This window comes from Rattus rattus, chromosome 9 (genome assembly GCF_011064425.1).
Source record: "Rattus rattus isolate New Zealand chromosome 9, Rrattus_CSIRO_v1, whole genome shotgun sequence".
Classification (NCBI taxonomy): Eukaryota; Metazoa; Chordata; class Mammalia; order Rodentia; family Muridae; genus Rattus; species Rattus rattus.
Genome location: NC_046162.1, coordinates 49,171,792 through 49,189,653, shown reverse-complemented (window position 1 = coordinate 49,189,653; position 17,862 = coordinate 49,171,792). Strand labels below are relative to the sequence as shown.

At 49.1% G+C, this 17,862-nt stretch overlaps 1 protein-coding gene across 1 annotated transcript; it reads left to right on the top strand.

The window, feature by feature from the left end:
- Window positions 1–103: 103 nt before the first annotated feature.
- On the top strand, window positions 104–17,706 carry Wrap53 (WD repeat containing antisense to TP53). Its single transcript, XM_032912335.1, has 10 exons — window positions 104–974; window positions 1,096–1,194; window positions 1,888–1,999; window positions 15,546–15,634; window positions 15,862–15,952; window positions 16,057–16,189; window positions 16,627–16,835; window positions 16,980–17,083; window positions 17,205–17,342; window positions 17,446–17,706. The coding sequence occupies exons 1-10, from the start codon at window positions 592–594 to the stop codon at window positions 17,684–17,686; spliced, it is 1,599 nt and encodes a 532-aa protein (XP_032768226.1). The 5' UTR covers window positions 104–591; the 3' UTR covers window positions 17,687–17,706.
- Window positions 17,707–17,862: the final 156 nt, after the last annotated feature.

The window sequence follows — 17,862 nt, the reverse complement described above, 5'->3', positions numbered from 1 at the left end:
GAAGGGAGGGTGGGGGACGGAGGGAGAGAGGGGAAGAAGGAAGAGAGGGAGGTGGGGAGAAAGGAAATCTTATTTCGAGGTTGCGAGATTCAAAGCAAGATATTCAAGGGGGGAAAAAACTGTAGAAATTAAGCGCCCTCTGCAGGCCAGGGAGGATAGGTGCTTTAAGAATTACCCCCAGGGGACGATAGGGGGAGCTCGTGTGGTTTTTCACCAAGGCCAGTTCAGACTACACCTCCCAGAAACCTCTAGGAACTCTCAAGCGCAGGAGGGCTCCTTCCTTCCCGCCTTACCGCTCAGACTCGGGTGGAGAAGCGGCGAGCCTATCGGAAGGTGGCCCGACTCCCGCGAGAGTAAGAAACTCTGGCGGCGCCTAGCGACGCTAGGCGCTTCGCTTTGGACCTTCGTTTCCCCTATATGCTTTTGGTTGCGGGGTTCAGCTTACTCTTTCCGGAAGAGGAAAGCAGACTCGGGGCTGTGCAGTCCTGCGCCGGGACCCCTGGGAACGGTAATGCAGTCTAGCCTCGGCAGCTGGTAGCTGGCTCAACGAGGCTCGCCTAGTCTCTGCCTTCCGCTAGCTAACTCTGCAGAATGAAGACGTCGGAGGAGCTACTCCTAGCTCCGGATAGCCTCCCTTCTGACCTGGTCCCAGCCCCAGTGCCCCAAGCTTCCCCCGCGGACAAAAATACAGACTCTGAACCGGTGCCTCCGCCATGCGGTGGAGATGACCAACCCCAGGTAGCCACAGATGCCGTGGCCAGCTCGGTTGTGTCCCAGGAGCTTCAACAAGGGGACTCAGCTCCTCTGGAAGGAGAATTTAATATTTCCAGTGAGTTGAGTCCTCGAATCGAGGAGCAAGAAGTTCCTGAAAATGCCAGCCTTCCTGTAGAAGAAACGAATCGGCCCGAGTTGGAGTCAGGGGAAGCCATGGAAGGTGTGTCTGAGGAACCCGCTGCAGTGGATGAGGGGGACATGTAAGTGACTCTGGAATCTGAGGAGCCTGGACCTGTGAAAATGACAGCCACCAGTCCTCAGCTCCATTCCTCTTCCATTTTGCTCTGCCGACCCACGTCTGTTTGTCCATCTCCTTTCCAGCTTTTGGAGCTACAGCTTCTCTCAGGTACCCCGATACCTCAGTGGCTCCTGGTCCGAGTTCAGCACCCGCTCCGAGAACTTCTTGAAAGGTTGCAAGTGGTAAGTATGACAGGCAAGGAGATGGCCCGCTTCGGGAGTTTCATCTTAAAACCTACCCATACTTGGCCCCTCGGGGTGGGATGACAGCCCTGTAATCTCAACATTATTTGGCTTGATTTGTCCATAGTGTGAGACCTTGTCTTAAAATAAAAACAGTAACAAAGTCGGGCGCATGCCTTTAATCTGGGCACACTGGAGGAAGAGTCAGGCAGATCTCTGAGTTCGAGGCTAGCCTGGTCTATGGGTCCAGTTCCAGGACAGCCAGGACTACCTAGAGAAACTGGAGGGAAAGCAAAACAAAACAAAAGATAAAACAAACCCCAGGGTTTGTAGAGGAGCAATAGAATACCGGTGAGTACCTAGGTTAAGGCTTTTTCCTTTCCCTTCCCCTGTGGATCCTTACTGCTAATTCTAGTATTGTGGATTTACCCCAGGGTGTCCAGCAGCCCAGCCCCTTTTTGCTTTGTTTTGAGATAGGGTCTTGTCAAGTTGCCCGCACTGGCCTGGAGCTTGGTCCTCTGTCTCAGTCTCTCAGTAGCTGGGGTTACAGAAGCGTGTCACCACTCTCCCTCCACACGAGTCTGTCTCCCTTGAGCTGGTGTCTTCTCGCGGACTCAAAGGCTAAATGTAGCCTTAGCACTACAGCTGGAGATCGCAGCTCTGTCGAGTTTTCTAATTTTCCTGTGTTTTTAGGGCCCCTGACGGTTCCTGTATCTTGACCAATAGTGCTGACAATGTCCTACGGATTTACAACCTGCCCCCAGAACTGTACAGTGAAAGCGAGCAGGTGGATTATGCTGAAATGGTAAGGGTAGGGGCTGCACCTTCACCAGCCACCGCGATGCACGGTGGAGCCCTTCCTGCCGATGAAGACAGTGTGTCCACGGGTTACCTGTTCACAGACAGGATCCTCCTTCACCGTGGATTTCCACATAATGTCGTTTTCTGCCTTGAATTAGGAAGTCATTGAAAGACTAGTCAGTCTTTCTGTGTTTTCTGTGACAATGTGTGTTTCTAGGTGTTTATTGAATGATTTCCAGTTGGTGCTGGGGACTGGGGACGGAGCTCGGTCAGTAGAGTGCTTGCCTAGCGTTACACTCAGAGCTCGCGTTTGAGCCCCGACACTGCATCAGCTGGGTGTGCTGACTTAACTGGTAATCACAGCTCTCCAGAGGTGGAGAAGAGGGATAAATTCGAGGTCATCCTCAACTGGACAGCAGGCTCTAGACTCCTGTGTTTGGGTTGGGCTTGTGTAGAAGTGAACTGTGGTTGAAGAGCTGGTTGTGTTTTTCTGGGTGGTGTGCAAATGCACGTCAGTAAGTAAAATCATTGCACATTAAAACACATGCTCTAAAAGTCCCATGCAGGCGCTTACTTCAGCTGGCAAGCTGCAGCGCACCTGAGCAGTGTTGTGAGACTCCATGTCTGTTTGCTCTCTCCCTCCTCCTTTCCATTAATCCCAGCACTTGGGAGGCAGGGGTGGGAGGATCTCTGGGAGCTTGAGGCTGGCCTGGTCTACTGATGGCATTCCAGGGCAGCTAGGGTTATATGGAAAAACCCTGTCTTGATAAAAAGAAAAAAAAAAAACGAAACAAGATTTCTTTTTAATTTTTAAGTATAGGCATGGGTATGTGCTTCAGAGCTCAGGGGGCTCTGCAGGTGGCAAGCAGGCAGGAAAGGGAATCTGGTTCAGGTTGGGTGCTAGGGGGTCTGACCTCAGGTAATTTATTCCCAGTAGTAAGTGCAGTATAATTTGGGAAACTTTCCTGGTGTAATGCAATCTCAGTGCACAAGGGAGCGTAATTACATCGAGACTTGACAGTCATTTTGTCATTTATTCCAAGAAGATGGACTCTAGAGACTTAGGGCCTGTACTGGCTTTAGGGCCTAAGGAAGGGTCTGGCCTTATCCTGGCCATACAGATGGTATGGAGGTCATTGGGGCTGTTAGCCACTTCTAGTCCTGGTTGTGGGAACGTGGGGAAGCCTCTGGCCATACAGAGGATATGAAGGCCATTTAGACTGTTAGGCATCTTGGGTCCTGGTTGTGGGAGCCTGGGGAGCCCCTTGCTGTAAGGCTCATTTAGATTACTAGTCACCTCTGGTCCTGGTGGAAGGAACTTGATATGGCCTGGTCCAGCAGATAACACAGATCACAGGACTATTGAATGACTTCAGTCCCTAACTTTCTGGATGGAAGAATAGGGTTTTTACCTGGAGGCACAAGGACCTTTGTGTTCCCAGTAGAGAGCTGAGCTGGAGTTTGTAGGTAGTTTGAAACCATCTGACATGGGTGCTGAACTTAGGGCTGGGGACCGAACCCAGGATAGTTAAATGCTCTTAACCTCTTAGCCATCTTTCCAGCCACCTCTTTGCGACAAGTCTCATGCTGGCTTCTAACATATTATGTGGCTGAGTCTAGCCTTGAACTCCTGATTTTCCTCCCTCCTTTCAAGTTCTGGAAACTACAGGCATCATTTGTTGTCATGCCCAGGTAAAAAGTTGGTTTTTGTTGTTGTTGTTGTTGTTGTTTGTTTGTTTTTAAATTTTAAAATTGTTTTAATGGATATGAGTCTGAATATACATTTGTGCACCACATGCATACCATACAGGGCCTATGGAAGCCAGAAGATAGGTTGGATCCCCTGGGACTAGAGTTTTAGACCATTGTTAGCTGTCATGTGGGTGCTAGTAATTGAACCCCAGGTCATCTAGAAGGGCACCCAGTGCTCTTAACTGCTGAGCCATCTCTCAGCATCCCTACTCCCCTACCCCTTTGCAACAAAATCTTAGGTAGAGAAGGCCGGCCTCAAGCTCAAAGCAGCTAAATATCTAAGGATGGCCTTGAATTCCTGATTGGCTGCCTCCACCTATAAGAGCTCAGGTTGCCTGCCTAGTGTACATAGGCCCTGGGTTTAACTCCAGCACTGTCGGGAAATCTACACTCTCAGTTTTAAGAGGCTGGAAAGTCAAAGGTTAAGGCAGCATGTAGCAGGATTGTAGAAACAGCCCCATGTCCCCCACTACACCCCCTTGTCAAGCCTCTACCACTAAGCTAAACTGCTGGCCCCTTTCTCGTAGTATACATCCAACAATCTTATCCGGGAACCCAAACTCAGACCTCATTTAATCCTAATTTTCTTTGTTTTTTTGTCTGTGTTTGTTTGTTTTGAGATGGGGTTTTGCTATGTAGCCTTGGCTGGCATGAAACTATGTAGCCCATGTAATGTATATGGGTGTTTTGCCTGTATATATGTCTATACCACATATGTGCCTGCAGGGGGCAGAAGAGGGCACTGGTACTGGTCACAGAAGCCTGTGATCTGCCATGTGTGTACTGGGAGTTGAACCCGGGTCCTCTAGAAGGGCAGCTAGTGTTCTAAGCACTGAGCCATCTCTCTACCTGCTTTTTTTTCCTCCTTTTTTTAATTGGCTATTTTTTTTTTTTACTTTCATTTCAAATGTTATTCCCTTTCCCAGTTTCCCGTCCATAAGCCTCCTATCCCATCTCCCTCCCCCTTCTTCTAGAAGGGTGTTTCTAGCTGCTTTTTTTAATATGTTTTTTGAGACAGGGTCTTACTATGGAGCCCTGGCTGGAATTCACTGTGCAGACTGGCCTCAAACTCAGAGATCCTGTTGTATCTGCTTCTGGATTGTCAGCCCCACCCCCACCCCCACCCCCTTGAGATAAAGGTCTCATCTGCAGATCGATCTTGAGTTCCATTAAGTAGCCACGGATGACCTTGAATTCCTAATCTTCACGCTTACATCTCCAAGTGCTGGGATCACAGGCATGTGCCGCGATACCCTGCTCAAAGACATAGGTAGGAAAAAGCCTTTGTGTGCATGTGTGATAAGTGTGTATGCATCTTGGGGCGTGCAGAGGTCAGAACACACTCTGGGTATTGGTCACCGCTTTCCACGTTGATTGACACAGGGTCTCTTGTTCAGTGCTGCAGGTGGCCTTTGAGCTTCTGGCGATTGTCTTGCCTCTAGTATCTTGTATCTAGTCATAGTTGCTCTGGGATCACAGGCATCTGGTAGAATTGGGTTGTGGAACCACGGAAGGGGAGTGAGTGAACTTGATGGTTTGAGGTGGTAATGCCTGTGTGCTGAGGACACAGCAAATACTTGACAATACTTGGAGCAAGCAGATGTAAACTGAGGGGAATGGGTGCTGTTCTGAGGAAGTAGATGCGTGACGTCTCGGGCCCGCATGTAGTACGAATCCATTGCTTCTTGTCAGTTATTGTTCAGGTGAGGTTGTTGTAGCAGTTGTTGTTGTTTTGTGGTAGGGTTTCTCTGTTTAACAGTCCTGGCTGTCCTGAAACTCAGCATGTAGACCAGGCTGTGCTGAACTCTGAACTCTCTGTGTACCTCTGCCTCCTCGGTGCTGGGATTAAAGGCCTGTGCTGCTGCTGCTGCTGCTGCTGGTCATGGCGTTTTGCCTGGTACATGTGAGATAGGCACTCAACCATGGAGCTGCAGCCCTGGTCCTCGTCTTCGTGGTTTTTGTTGTGGTTGTTCTTACTTTTCAATTTTAGAGACATCGAGGTTAGCCCCATGGGAACAAACAGCCACACGGTGAGGAGAGGAGCTTTGGAGAAAGTAAAAAGGCTCAAGGAACTTCTTCTTAATGACAGTAGAAGGAAAAGGAGGTGCACTCAGAGCGGGTGGAACCTCATGGTGGCTCACAGGAACTTAGACCTCGTTCTGTGTGACAGTGTCTTACTACACTGGCCAGGTTGGCCCCAAAGCCAGACCTGCTCCTTCCTCAGTGACTGACTAGGCATATGTCAGTGTGCCTAGCAGGTTCAGTAAATTTTTGTTGAACATTGTGTAAAAAGGGCTGTATTTTATGTCCTGAGGAATAGTCAGGCACAAAACAGGCCAAAGTCCCTGTCCACAGTGAAGCTAATATTCTGTGGGGAGAAATAGGTACTAAAAAGGAAGTAAAGTATAACCTGATAGATGCCACAGGAAAAATGAAGCAGGAAGGTAATGGTAAATCACAGGTTTAAGAGACGGCTGAGTAGGTGGGGCAGAGTGCCGCGTGCCTGTCTTGATTGATTTTTGTGATGTACATGGTGTTTTACCTGCATGCATATCTATCATTTGCATGTTGGGTGCCCTCAGATGCCAAAAGAGGACATCAGAGCGTCAGATCCTTTGGAACTGGAGTTACTGGGGGTTGTCAGGAGTTGTAGATGGTTGTGAGGCATCTTGTGGGTGCTGGGAATCCAACCCCACCCAGTCTTCTGGAAGAGCATGAGGCACCCCTCTAGACCTGGCACATACCTTTAATCCCAGTACTTAGAAAGCAGAGACAGGGGGATTTTTGGGAGTTCAAGGCTAGCCATGGCTACACAGTGAACACAGTGAGACCCTATTTCGAAAATAATAAAAAAATAAAAAGAGTGTTTGGAAAAGGCCTCTCTATTAAGGCAATACTCAGGCAGAGACCTGGGGATAAAGGGGTGAGTGGAAGTGGAGCCCGGAGGAAGGCAGACAGAACAGTGAATGAGCGAAGGGAGGGCTGGAGAGATGGCTCAGCCGTTAGGAGCACTGGCTGCTCTTTATTCCCCAGTCTCACGTGGCAGCTCTGACTGGTCTATACTCCAGCTTCAGTGGTTCTAACACCCCCTTTGTCAAACCCTCCTTTGTGAATACCAGGTACACATGTGGTACACACATACATGCAGCGAAAAAGAAAAGAAAAAATTACCGTTTTAAAAATAAAAAAAATGCTATCTTCCAGTGAGATGACTCAGCAGATAGGAGTGCTTGCTGTGCATACCTCAGAGCTTGAGTTTAATTCATGAGACACATGAGGAAAGAGAGACCTGTCTCCTAAAGTTGTCCTCTGCCCTCGTGTGCACTGTGGCGTGCATGCATCCATTTTCACCCATATGTTACAGCAGTAGTAAAGGTAACGGAAGGATCTGTAGGAAGCAAGATGGGTGGGGTGCTTGACAAAAGGGGCTAAGTAGGCTGCTAGCCAGAGCTCCAGAGGCTCCATCTTCTGCATCCTGACCTTGAAATTTATGCTGAGGAGGGGAGTGTGAGTCCTGGAGTCTGCTCAGCTCAGGAAGGCATGAATTTGGGGCCTGAAGCACTGTGAGAAACATCTCCCTGCAGCTGTTGAAAAGCAGGAGGCAGAAGTATGAGCTGTAGGGCTACAGGTTCGTAAACAGCCCCAGTGCTTAGACAGCACTTCCGGAAACATGGAAATAAAGGTCAAGTGCTGTCTTGTACGGTGGTTGGTAATGGTGGCTTTCTCTTCCTTTGTTTGTTTATTCGTTTTGAGACCAGGTCTCATTCTGCAGCTCAGAATGGCCTGAAGCTCACTACATACCCAAGGCTGACCTCGGGCTTCACACTAGAGCTTACCTCTTTCTCTCCCCTTCCTCTGTCTGTGCGTGCGTGCGTGTGCGTGTGTGCATGCACGCGTGTGCACATGTGGCCTCATGTATGCTAGGCAGGCACTCTGCACCAGAGTTACATTCCCAGTGAGTTGCGATGGCCAAGTTTTGAATATTATTGGGAGTGCACGGTGTCTACACAGGCACACATGTGGCAGAGCACATGTGGCAGAGCACATGTGGCAGTCAGAAGATAAATCTGTGGAGTTGCTTAGCTCCTACCATCTTTACCTGAATTCTGGGGATCCAATTCAGGCTGGCACATCCAGCCATTTTATTGGCTAGGCCACCTTGCTCACCTGTGATAGCTAATGCTGGTCTAAAATCACCTAGGAGATAGACCTGTCCTGTCCGTCACTGGATTAATCGATGTAGCAGGATGCACCCTAAATGTGAGAGGCCCCTTTCTATGGATGTGGGTTCTGAACTAGATAAAAAGATAAAAAGGGGTGGAGTACTAGTTTCCCACACCTCTGTGCCTCCTGCCTGAGGACAGGATACTCCTGCTGTGACTTCCCTGCAGTGGTGGGCTGTACCCAGAGGCAGCCTCTCCAATATACCCTGCTCTGAAAGATGCCCCAGGGCCTTGTACCTTCTCCCAGATCTCAAACATCTGCAGCCTTTCTTACCCAGGTAACCATCAAGCACCAGACTGCCCTTTCTGGAACCAGGAAGACTCCCAGAAAGGTTAGCCAGTCAAGAGGCACTGGCACTGTAATCCCAGTATGTATAAGATAACCACCACAGGATGACACCTGATTCTGATCTGTTACATAGTGAATCCCATGTCAGCCAGGGATACAGAGATTGCCCCAGCAACAATAACAAGGAGACACAGGGCTGGAGAAATGGCTCAGCAGTTAAGAGCATGGACTCTGCTGCTGGACTCTGCTGCAGAAGTTCTAAGCTCCATTCCTGTACCCATATCAAACAGCTCATGATTCCTTACAATTCCAGCTCCTAGGGGTCCAGCACTCTTCTGGCCTCTGTAGGTACCTGCACTTGTATGTACAGACACAGATACCCTCAATGCAAAATAAGTCTAAAAAAAAAATCTTAAACAAAATAAGAGCTGGGCAAGGTAACACAGGCCTTTAACCCTAGCACTTGGGAGGCAGAGGCTGGTAGACTGCTTGAGTTCGAGGCCAGCCTGCTCTACAAATTGAGTTCCAGGACAGCCAGGGCTACACAGAAACCCTGTCTTGGGGTGTAAGGGGTAACAGTAACAAAAGACTCACGTGAAAATATCCATTAGCCTTAGATACTAGACAGTCCCATCTTCTGACTTACCACCTTGACACACACACTAGTTCACATAACCCAGTCTGCCCTACATCACTCTTGCCAATTCCCCCAAACCAGTGGATCTCAACCTGTAGATCTCAATCCTTTGGGGGTCCAAGGCTCCTTTCACAGGAGTCACCCAAGACAATTGGAAAACAGATATTTACACTACAATTCCTAACAGTAACATTACAGGCGATGAGGTAGCAGTGAAAATAATTTTATGGTTGGGGGTCACCACAACTGTATTGAAAGGTCGCAGCATCAGGAAGGTTAAGAACCACTGGTCCGCCCTTTCTAGGGAGCCAGTGAGAGTCTGTTAGGCCTACAATGGATTGGTGTGAAGATGAGGTTATCATCAGAACCTTGACAGGAAAATCTGGTTGCAACATGGGCTAGCCTGGGCTATGTAGCAAGCTCCAAGTCATTCTGAGCTGCAGAATGAGACTTTGTCTCAAAACGAATAAGCAAACAAAGGAAGAGAAAGGCACCATCTGACCACCTTACAAGAAGACAGCACTTGACATTTCAGTCGTTTCTGGAAACTAAGTACTGGGGCCATTTATGTGTCTGTAACTCTACATGGTTTTGATTCCTGCTTTTTTCCTTTCAACAATTAAATGCTAAATGTTTTTTTTTTTTACAGTGGTCCAGGTTTCATAGTTCCTGTGTTTAATGGTGTGTGTTGAGTGCTTTTGATAGGTTTTGTTTAAAAAAAAAAAAACAAAGCCCTTCTCCTTTGGACAGTTGAGTTTCTAGGATTTTAATAGCAGACATTATTCTTCAGCTACTCAGTTGCGTGTGGTAGCCAACACCCGTGTGGTCTTAACATTCAGGAGGCTGAGGCAGGGGGATTGAGAGGTCAAAGCGACCTGGCCTGCACAGTGACTATTACTAAGATTGTTCAGTGGGTATTTCCACATGCTACAGTGGCTACAGTGGTCTTTCCCCTTTCTCTTCCTGTCAGGAAAGCCCCTTTCACTGCCTGCCCACCCCCATCTCTGTTTTCTGTGTGTTTTTATTTAGTTTGGGTTTTTTTTGTTTTGTTTTGTTTTTTTGTTTTTTTTGTTTTCTTTTTTGAGACAAGAGTCTCACTTTGTAACATGGGCTGGCATGGAACCCAGAGATGGGCCTGCATCTGCCTTCCTACTGTTAGGATTAAAGACATGATCTGTCACACCCAGCAAAAAAAGCTGAGGCAGGTTTTTATATGAAATTTATGTGTAAGAAATACCATAGCTCCCATAGTGTTTGTGAATGTGGACATATGTCTACATCATATATCCATATATAGGTATTTCTTTATAGTTAATGGTTTATGATATAGAGAATTTGTTTTCTGAATTTTTCTTGTGCCTTCTATTTTTCTTGTTCTTAGCAATCTGTGTGTGAACTTGTTCCTTTGCAGCCTTGCTGCCTATGTATTCTCCCTGGTTTCTTCCCCCATCCCAGTTTTGGGGTTCAGACTCTTGGCTTTATTCATGTTTATTAGAGCAGAACTGTGTCCTCACCTGGTTCCGTTTTATAGGTGGGGTCTTGATATCCCAAACTGACCTTGAAGATAGATCTTTCTGCCTCAGCCTCCCGAGTGCGGGATTACAGGCGTCTGCCCTTAGCTCTAGCTGAGTGGTCTCACTTTCCGTGTCTGAGAGCTCAGTGTTTGAAAACAGGTAAGAGTCAGTTACAGTAGGACTGTAACTCAGGGCTAGCGTGCCTGCCTAGTGTATGAAGACGTTTTGGGTATAGCTGGCCCTCTGTCTGTGCTTCCACCATTGTACAACTGCAGAATATCTGATAAAACGTACTGAACACGTTTGGAACGTGTCTTCTCTCGTCATTACATCTCCTAAAGCATTCAGCATAGCAGCGATCCGTGTGGCATTTACACTGTAGTAGTGATTAAAAGTAACCTGGACATTGAAACGTGTGAGAGGGTTTGTGTAAGTTCTATGCAGATGCTACAGCATTTTACATAATCTATGAGACTGACCATCAACAGATTTTTGGTATGTTGTGGTACAGAGAAGAGATTGGATTTCCATATACCTGTGTGAACTAGGTCCTTCTCCCTCTGTACCTTCCCCTCTTACCTTCTCTGTCTTTTCAGAGCTTTCTAGATCTCTTAGCTCCTCAGCCTGTCTCCTGACTTGTCATACCGTGTGGTTCTTGCTGCCCCTCTGGCCCTCTAAGACACTTTGTATCCTTGGTACCCTTTTTGTATTGGTGAGAGAGGAGTCCTCATCCCCCGGTGCAAGAGCTATCCTCGCTAAGACTTCTACGATTTCCTACTTCTGAGGATGTTGGCTCCTCAGCTCTCTGTGTCTCCATCATCATTGTGGCCTCAGTTAAGTCAGAAGCCAGAGTATCATCCTGTAATCTCCTTCCCTGCCCTCCCGCATAGTTAAACTCTGATCTCGTTAAGCCTGTCTAATCTTGCTAATCACCCATTTTACTCCGTCACCCTTGGACTTTATCAGGATCAGTTAATTGGGGCCTCACGTTCCTAACAGTGCTGCCTGTCTCCATATGCTCATGAACCTTCCTTACCCACTGGAGAGGTGGCTCAGTGGTTAAGAGCACTCGTTCATCTTGCAGAGGACCCAGGTTTTATTCCAAGCACCAAAATGGTGGATCACAACCATCTGCAACTCCTCTTGCAGGGGATCTGACACCCTTTTCTGACCTCTGAGGGCACTGGGCACACATGTGGTGCACATCCATACTTGCAGGCAGAGTGCTCATAAATGTAAAATGAAAATAAATGAGTAAGCCTGTGTCTTGCCCTAGATGTTGAGAGCACTGCTGATCAGAGCAGGCAGGATCCTCAGACTCCGTTAGACAGGACAGTGAGGGGCAGAGAGCAAGGGAGTGTGAAAGTGTGGACAGCTTTTCAGAGGAGGGAGCACCTGGGCTCTGGAGGGATTTACATTCCATCAGGAGGAGTTACAGAGCAGGGGGAGGAGTATCATTATAAACAGACTGCTCTTAGGAGGCCTGTGGCTGAGAGTAAATGGAATTGCTATCTCTTGGGGCCTGAGATTCAAAGTAGTGGATATTGTTTGTTTGTTTGTTTGCTTGCTTTTCAAGTCAGGGTTTCTCTGTGTAGCCCTGGCTGTCCTGGGACTCACTTTATAGAACGGGCTGACCTCAAACTCACAGAGATCCCACCTGCCTTGGCCTCCTGAGTACTGGGATTAAAGGCATTATCAATAGAGAGGATCAGTAGGGATGAGTGTGTGGTCCCCCCCACCCCCCGAGCTGGGGACCGAACCCAGGGCCTTGCACTTGCTAGACAAGCGCTCTACCACTGAGCTAAATCCCCAACCCCGAGATGAGTTTTGATAAGTGAATTACAGGTAGGAACAGATAATGGAAGTCTTCACAAGGAAAAAGGTCTCCGTGGAGTCTCTGAAATACTCCAGCAGGAGAATGAATGATACTCTATAGAATCTGAACTTACAAAGTCTTGGGTCCAGTGTGGAGCATGGATGGGTAGGTTTGAAAGTAGGGTGGAGGGAGGTCTGGAGAGCACTGGGATGCTGCAGAAAAGTTGGCAAGGCGGCCATGGCTTGTGATGGGCTCTCAGGAAGAAAGATGAGCGAGGAGACAGAACCCTGGAGGGGAATTTGGCAGATTGGCGTTGGGCTAGGCCGGGAATGGAAAGACTGGTTAGTCGGCTTTTCTGTGGCTGTGAGTGGAAACAAGTGGCACTGTTTACTCACTGGCTGTTCCCAAGCTCGTGTTTAGCCACTGGTTTTTTTTTTTTGTTTTTTTTTTTTTTTCCTTTTTTCTTTTTTTCGGAGCTGGGGACCAAACCCAGGGCCTTGTTTAGCCACTGTCTTAATATAGTCCAGGTTCACCAGCCCAGGGATGGCATACCTACAGCAGGGTGGACCCTCCTACATCAACCAGCATGGAGAAACATACCCACAGGGCAGTGTGGTCTATGTGATCCCGCAGTGGAAGTTCCCTGTCCTCGGTGCTTCCTGTCAGGTTGGCAGCTGAAGCAAGTATCATGGGTGCACACTAGACTTCAAGTCAGTACGGGGCCCAGAGCAGCAGCTGCTGGGTCCGCTAAGGATCAATAGAGCCTGTGGGAATCTAAGTGGAGCTAAGCTATCCCTCAGGTAGGCAGCGGTATGGATTCAGGGTGATGGGGTCAGGCTGGCCTCACTATTCAGTTCTCTGAACTAGTAGTGTCTTTTATCTTTGTTTCCCAAGCTCTGGATTCATAGCATGTGCCACCATATGTGGCTTAATTTTCTCTGTATTTCTTAGGCACATTGTTCTATAATTTTTTAATCTATCTTTCTACTAAGTATTTAAACGGTATTACACCAAGCTCTTTGTTGACTTCACCCAATCGTGACTTCATTTTCTACGCTGTCACCCTGTGTGCCTACCCTACTTACTTTAGCTGCCAACCCGACAGGAACCTAGAGTCACCCAAGAATGGTGTATGAAGCAAAAGTTAAAAATAGGGCAAACTTTCTTACGTTCACTTTACATTATGGATGGCAAGACCAAGTTATGCCGTAACAAAACACCATTTCACAGCCAGCGAACAGAATAGGCAGGCACGGCCATAGCTGCTTGTAATCCCACCACTTTGAAGGCTGAAGCAAGAGGAGGAGCATTGTGAGATGTCAGTGTTTTCCAGAGCGCTCAGCCCTGTTTACTCTCAGCAGCAGCATTTAAAAGTGCCTGGCGTTCTTTTTCTTCCTGGCATCGCCTGCATCTCGTTTTGTTTTTGTAGTGAGGAGGATCAAAGCTAGGGCTTTGAGCCACATTCCAGCACACTGTCAAACTTAAAATTATTTTGTTTTTTGCGTGTTGTTATTAGAGCTTGTGATGTAGGTACCCGTGCGGGTGTGCTGTGGCAGCCTTGCATTCTCTCCTTCCTTCTTCCTGTGAGATCAAACCAAGGTTTGCACAAACTAAGTTGCCTTCACCCACTGAGCTCACTCACTCCTCACTCACCCCGCCCCTGTTTTTCTCCGTTGTTTTTATTTTGTTTGGAGACAGAGTTTCATGTAGCCCTTTAAACTTGCCACTATCCAGGATTAACTTTGAACTCACTGTCCTCTTGCCTCTGTACTCTGGAGTACTAAGATTATTGGATTACAGGCCTGAGGCATTTATGCCTGGTTTTATGTGGTGCTGGGGATCTAGCCCAGGGTTTTGTGGCTGTCAGGCAGGCTCCGCACCGACCCAGCCTCTGCCCCTTGTCTTTCAGTATTTGAGGCAGTGTCTTCCCATGGACCTTAGGTTGGTCTGTAAAATTTTATTTTAGATTTATTATTTTTGCTAGGCAGTAGTGGTCACACCTTTAATCCCAGCACCTGGAGGCAGAGGCAGGCGGATCTCTGTGAGCTGGAGGACAGCCAGGACTACACAGAGAAACAAGAACAAAGGAACACGTTTTTGGCTGCCTTGATCCTCAGCAAGTGCCTTCCAAACCATCTTTCGGTCCTGGCCTAGTATTCTTCAGGCATCACAGGCTGGCCTTGAACTCACAGCAGTTCCTCCTGTCTTGGGTTCAAATAAATGCTGGGGTTACAGGCAAGAGACCGCTGGATAGAAAGGTCATAGGTACTTGCTTGTTTGTGGCAGAGAAGATTGACCAAGGGCCTCATGCTGGCCAGACAGGTCTTCTACCACTGCAGTGTGCCCACAGCCCTCGCTTTGCTTTTTAAGTGTTCATTTGTGTGTTTGCTGAGGATGCGGCCTGCTCAGTAGAGAACCTGTCTCACAAACGTAAAGCCCTTGGTTCCTTTCCCGGCAGAACAGGCTGTGATGACACACACCTGTGACCCTGTCCTCTGGAGGTGGAGGCAGGAGGATCAGAAGTTCAGGGCCAGGTGCTGGAGAGATGGCTCAGTGGTTAAGAGCACTGACTGCTCTTCCAGAGGTCCTGAGTTCAATTCCCAGGAGCCACGTGGTGGCTCACAGCCATCTGTAAAGAGATCTGATGCCCTCTTCTGGTGTGTCTGAAGACAGCGACAGTGTACTTATATAGAATAATTAAATTAAAAAAAAGTTCAGGGCGAGTCTGGGATCTAGGAAATCCTGTCTGGGGGCAAGTGTCTGAGGTGGTGCTACAGGTAGAGATGTTGGATTTCTAGAGCCACACACTGGAAGGAAAGAACCTATTCATCACTCGAGGTCGTCCTCTGGCTTCCACACGGTGCAGTGCTATGCCTGAGCACACACATGCACGGTATTTCAGAAGTCCTTGCAGCTTTGCACTTTTATTTGTTTTTGCATTGCTGACGATCGGACTCAGGGCCTTGCGAGTGGCAGGCAATCAACGTTGCCGCTGTGCTAAATCCCTAGGGCCTGGTAATTTTTTTAAGGGATAGAATGCCACAGACCCTGATTGGTTCTTTGTCTTTAGATTAGGGTATTATTTGTATCTTCCATAAGTGTTTAAAAGAATTCTGAATCTGCTGCCTTTGGTGGCCCGGCCTGACAGTAGTGTCTGAGTTGAATGCTAGAACAGTAAGGGTTCTGTTCTTTGTGCCCCACCTGCTTTCTCCTACCTCCTAAGTTAGTCTCCCACTGTCGAAGCTCCCCTCAGGCAGTGTACAAGTTTTTGCCTGCTTTCCCCTGCCAGTGACTCCATCGTTCCCACATCTCTGTCCAGGTTCCTGTCCTGCGAATGGTAGAGGGTGACACCATCTATGATTACTGCTGGTATTCTCTGATGTCCTCCACCCAGCCAGACACCTCCTAGTAAGTGGTAGTGTCTCTCACTGTGCACTTCAATGTGGTCCCCATCATCTCCTTACCCAGCCCACACACCCAGTTTCAAGAAGGGCTACCGGGAAGGAGGGAGGGAGGCAGGGAGGAAAGGAGAGAGAAGGTGCTAAGAGTGTCCTTCTGACAGAAGCTGAGAGGGCTGGGCACTTGGCTTCCCTTTGACAGTCAGAGCCAGGTCTGAGTGACTGTGTTTCTCTTAGTGTGGCCAGCAGCAGCCGGGAGAACCCAATTCACATCTGGGATGCATTCACTGGAGAACTCCGGGCTTCCTTTCGCGCTTACAACCACCTGGTACTGACTCCCCTGCCCGGCACTGTGCTCCCTGTGGCCTGGCCCTCCTTTCTGGAAGAGAACTGAAGCTTTGCAGACCTTTTCCAGCCCTCTCTTGCCCCTAGGACGAGTTGACAGCGGCCCACTCACTCTGTTTCTCCCCGGATGGTTCCCAACTCTTTTGTGGCTTCAACCGGACTGTGCGTGTCTTTTCCACATCTAGGCCTGGCAGAGACTGTGAGGTGCGAACCACATTTGGTAAGCCTCCAAGGTGGGGGAGATGAGAGAGTCGCTCCTGGGAGGGGCCTTGAGTGAGCTGGGGCACCTGTGGGAGCCTGGGAGGCACATGCCAGCTCCAGAGAGACGGAAGCCTCCGAGCATGGAGGAGACTCCCCTGGCTCTTGTGTTAGACAAGCATTGCACCACTGAACTTTAGAAAGGTGAAAGCGAAGGGGAGTCCCGTTCCCTGTAGGCCTTTAGCTCTCTATCCCTTCCAGGGAGAAGTTGGGTGTGAGAGGGAAGAGGGACGCTAAGTTCATTTGGGAACTGAGTGATCTGGGAACCATTAGAGATCTTCAGATTGCTTTCGACAGTCAGTGGGGGAATGAGTCCCAGTACGCACGTCAGTCCAGGGCAGATGGAGGTCCGTAGCTAGTTAATGTCCTGTGCTAACTGTTTCCTTGTTTTCTCCCCAGCCAAAAAGCAGGGCCAGAGCGGCATCATCTCCTGTCTAGCCTTTAGTCCAGCCCAGCCCCTCTATGCCTGTGGCTCCTATGGCCGCACCCTGGGCCTGTATGCCTGGGATGATGGTTCACCTCTTGCCTTGCTGGGGGGCCACCAAGGAGGTATCACCCACCTTTGCTTTCACCCTGATGGCAACCTCTTCTTCTCAGGAGCCCGAAAGGTACTGGACAGGGCCCAAAGCACGTGGGTAGTCAGGAGTGGGATGTTATTTGTAACGTGTTGAAACGTGCCAAGTACGAGGGATTCGGGGAGGCTGAGGTGGAGTCACAGGAGAGACTACTCCAGACGGCTGTTCTGTCTTCAGGATGCTGAACTTCTGTGCTGGGATCTCCGGCAGCCAGGCCACCTCCTGTGGTCTCTGAGTCGGGAAGTGACCACCAATCAGCGCATCTACTTTGATCTGGACCCGTAAGTGGTTGTGGCCCCTCCCAGGCTCAAGTAAGAATGTCAGAGTCTTGCCGCACCTGGATATGAGTGGCCTCGACCCCACGGGCGGTGCCAGTGTAGCACAAGTCTCCTTCTTTCCCAGGAGCGGGCAGTTCCTAGTGAGTGGCAACACCAGTGGAGTTGTCTCCGTGTGGGACGTCAGTGGAGCGTTCAGTGACTGCGAGCAGCTGGAGCCAGTGATGACTTTTCTGCCCCAGAAGGACTGCACCAATGGAGTCAGGTCCTCAGTTCACTGAAGGAGCTTGGGGCCAGGGTTTGGGAGGAAGGTGGATCTCTCGGGGATTGTCCTGACCTAGGTGCTGACAGACTGCTCTCTTCTCCAGCCTTCACCCTACCTTGCCTCTGCTGGCCACTGCTTCTGGCCAGCGCATGTTTCCAGAGCCCACCAATAGCGGGGATGAAGGTGAGCCGGAGCTGGACCTTCCCCTGCTCTCCCTGCGCCACGCCCATCCTGAATGTCAGCTACAGCTCTGGTGGTGTGGAGGGGGACCTGACCCCAGTAGCCCTGATGAGGACCAGGATGAGAAGGGACAAGGAAGGACAGAGGCTGTGGGAATGAGTTAATATAAAGACTTTGTATCACACTGGAGTCATTGTGTCTGTTTGGGGCGGCACGTGACTGGTGGGAGTTTGGTAGGGGCGGCAGTAGGTTCCTTTGTCCAGCATCTGTGGGGTCTGGCACATTGTTCCCAAAACCAGGGGCTGAGAGGTGGGACCAGGCAGGAGCCAATGAGGGGCTG

Bases quoted from the DNA above. Each gene is read 5' to 3' on its own strand.
- Wrap53 (XM_032912335.1), top strand. From the start codon at position 592: ATGAAGACGTCGGAGGAGCTACTCCTAGCTCCGGATAGCCTCCCTTCT. The intron at 975-1,095 runs GTAAGTGACTCT...TCTCCTTTCCAG, and splicing joins GCAGTGGATGAGGGGGACAT to CTTTTGGAGCTACAGCTTCT. The intron at 16,190-16,626 runs GTAAGCCTCCAA...TTTTCTCCCCAG, and splicing joins TGAGGTGCGAACCACATTTG to CCAAAAAGCAGGGCCAGAGC.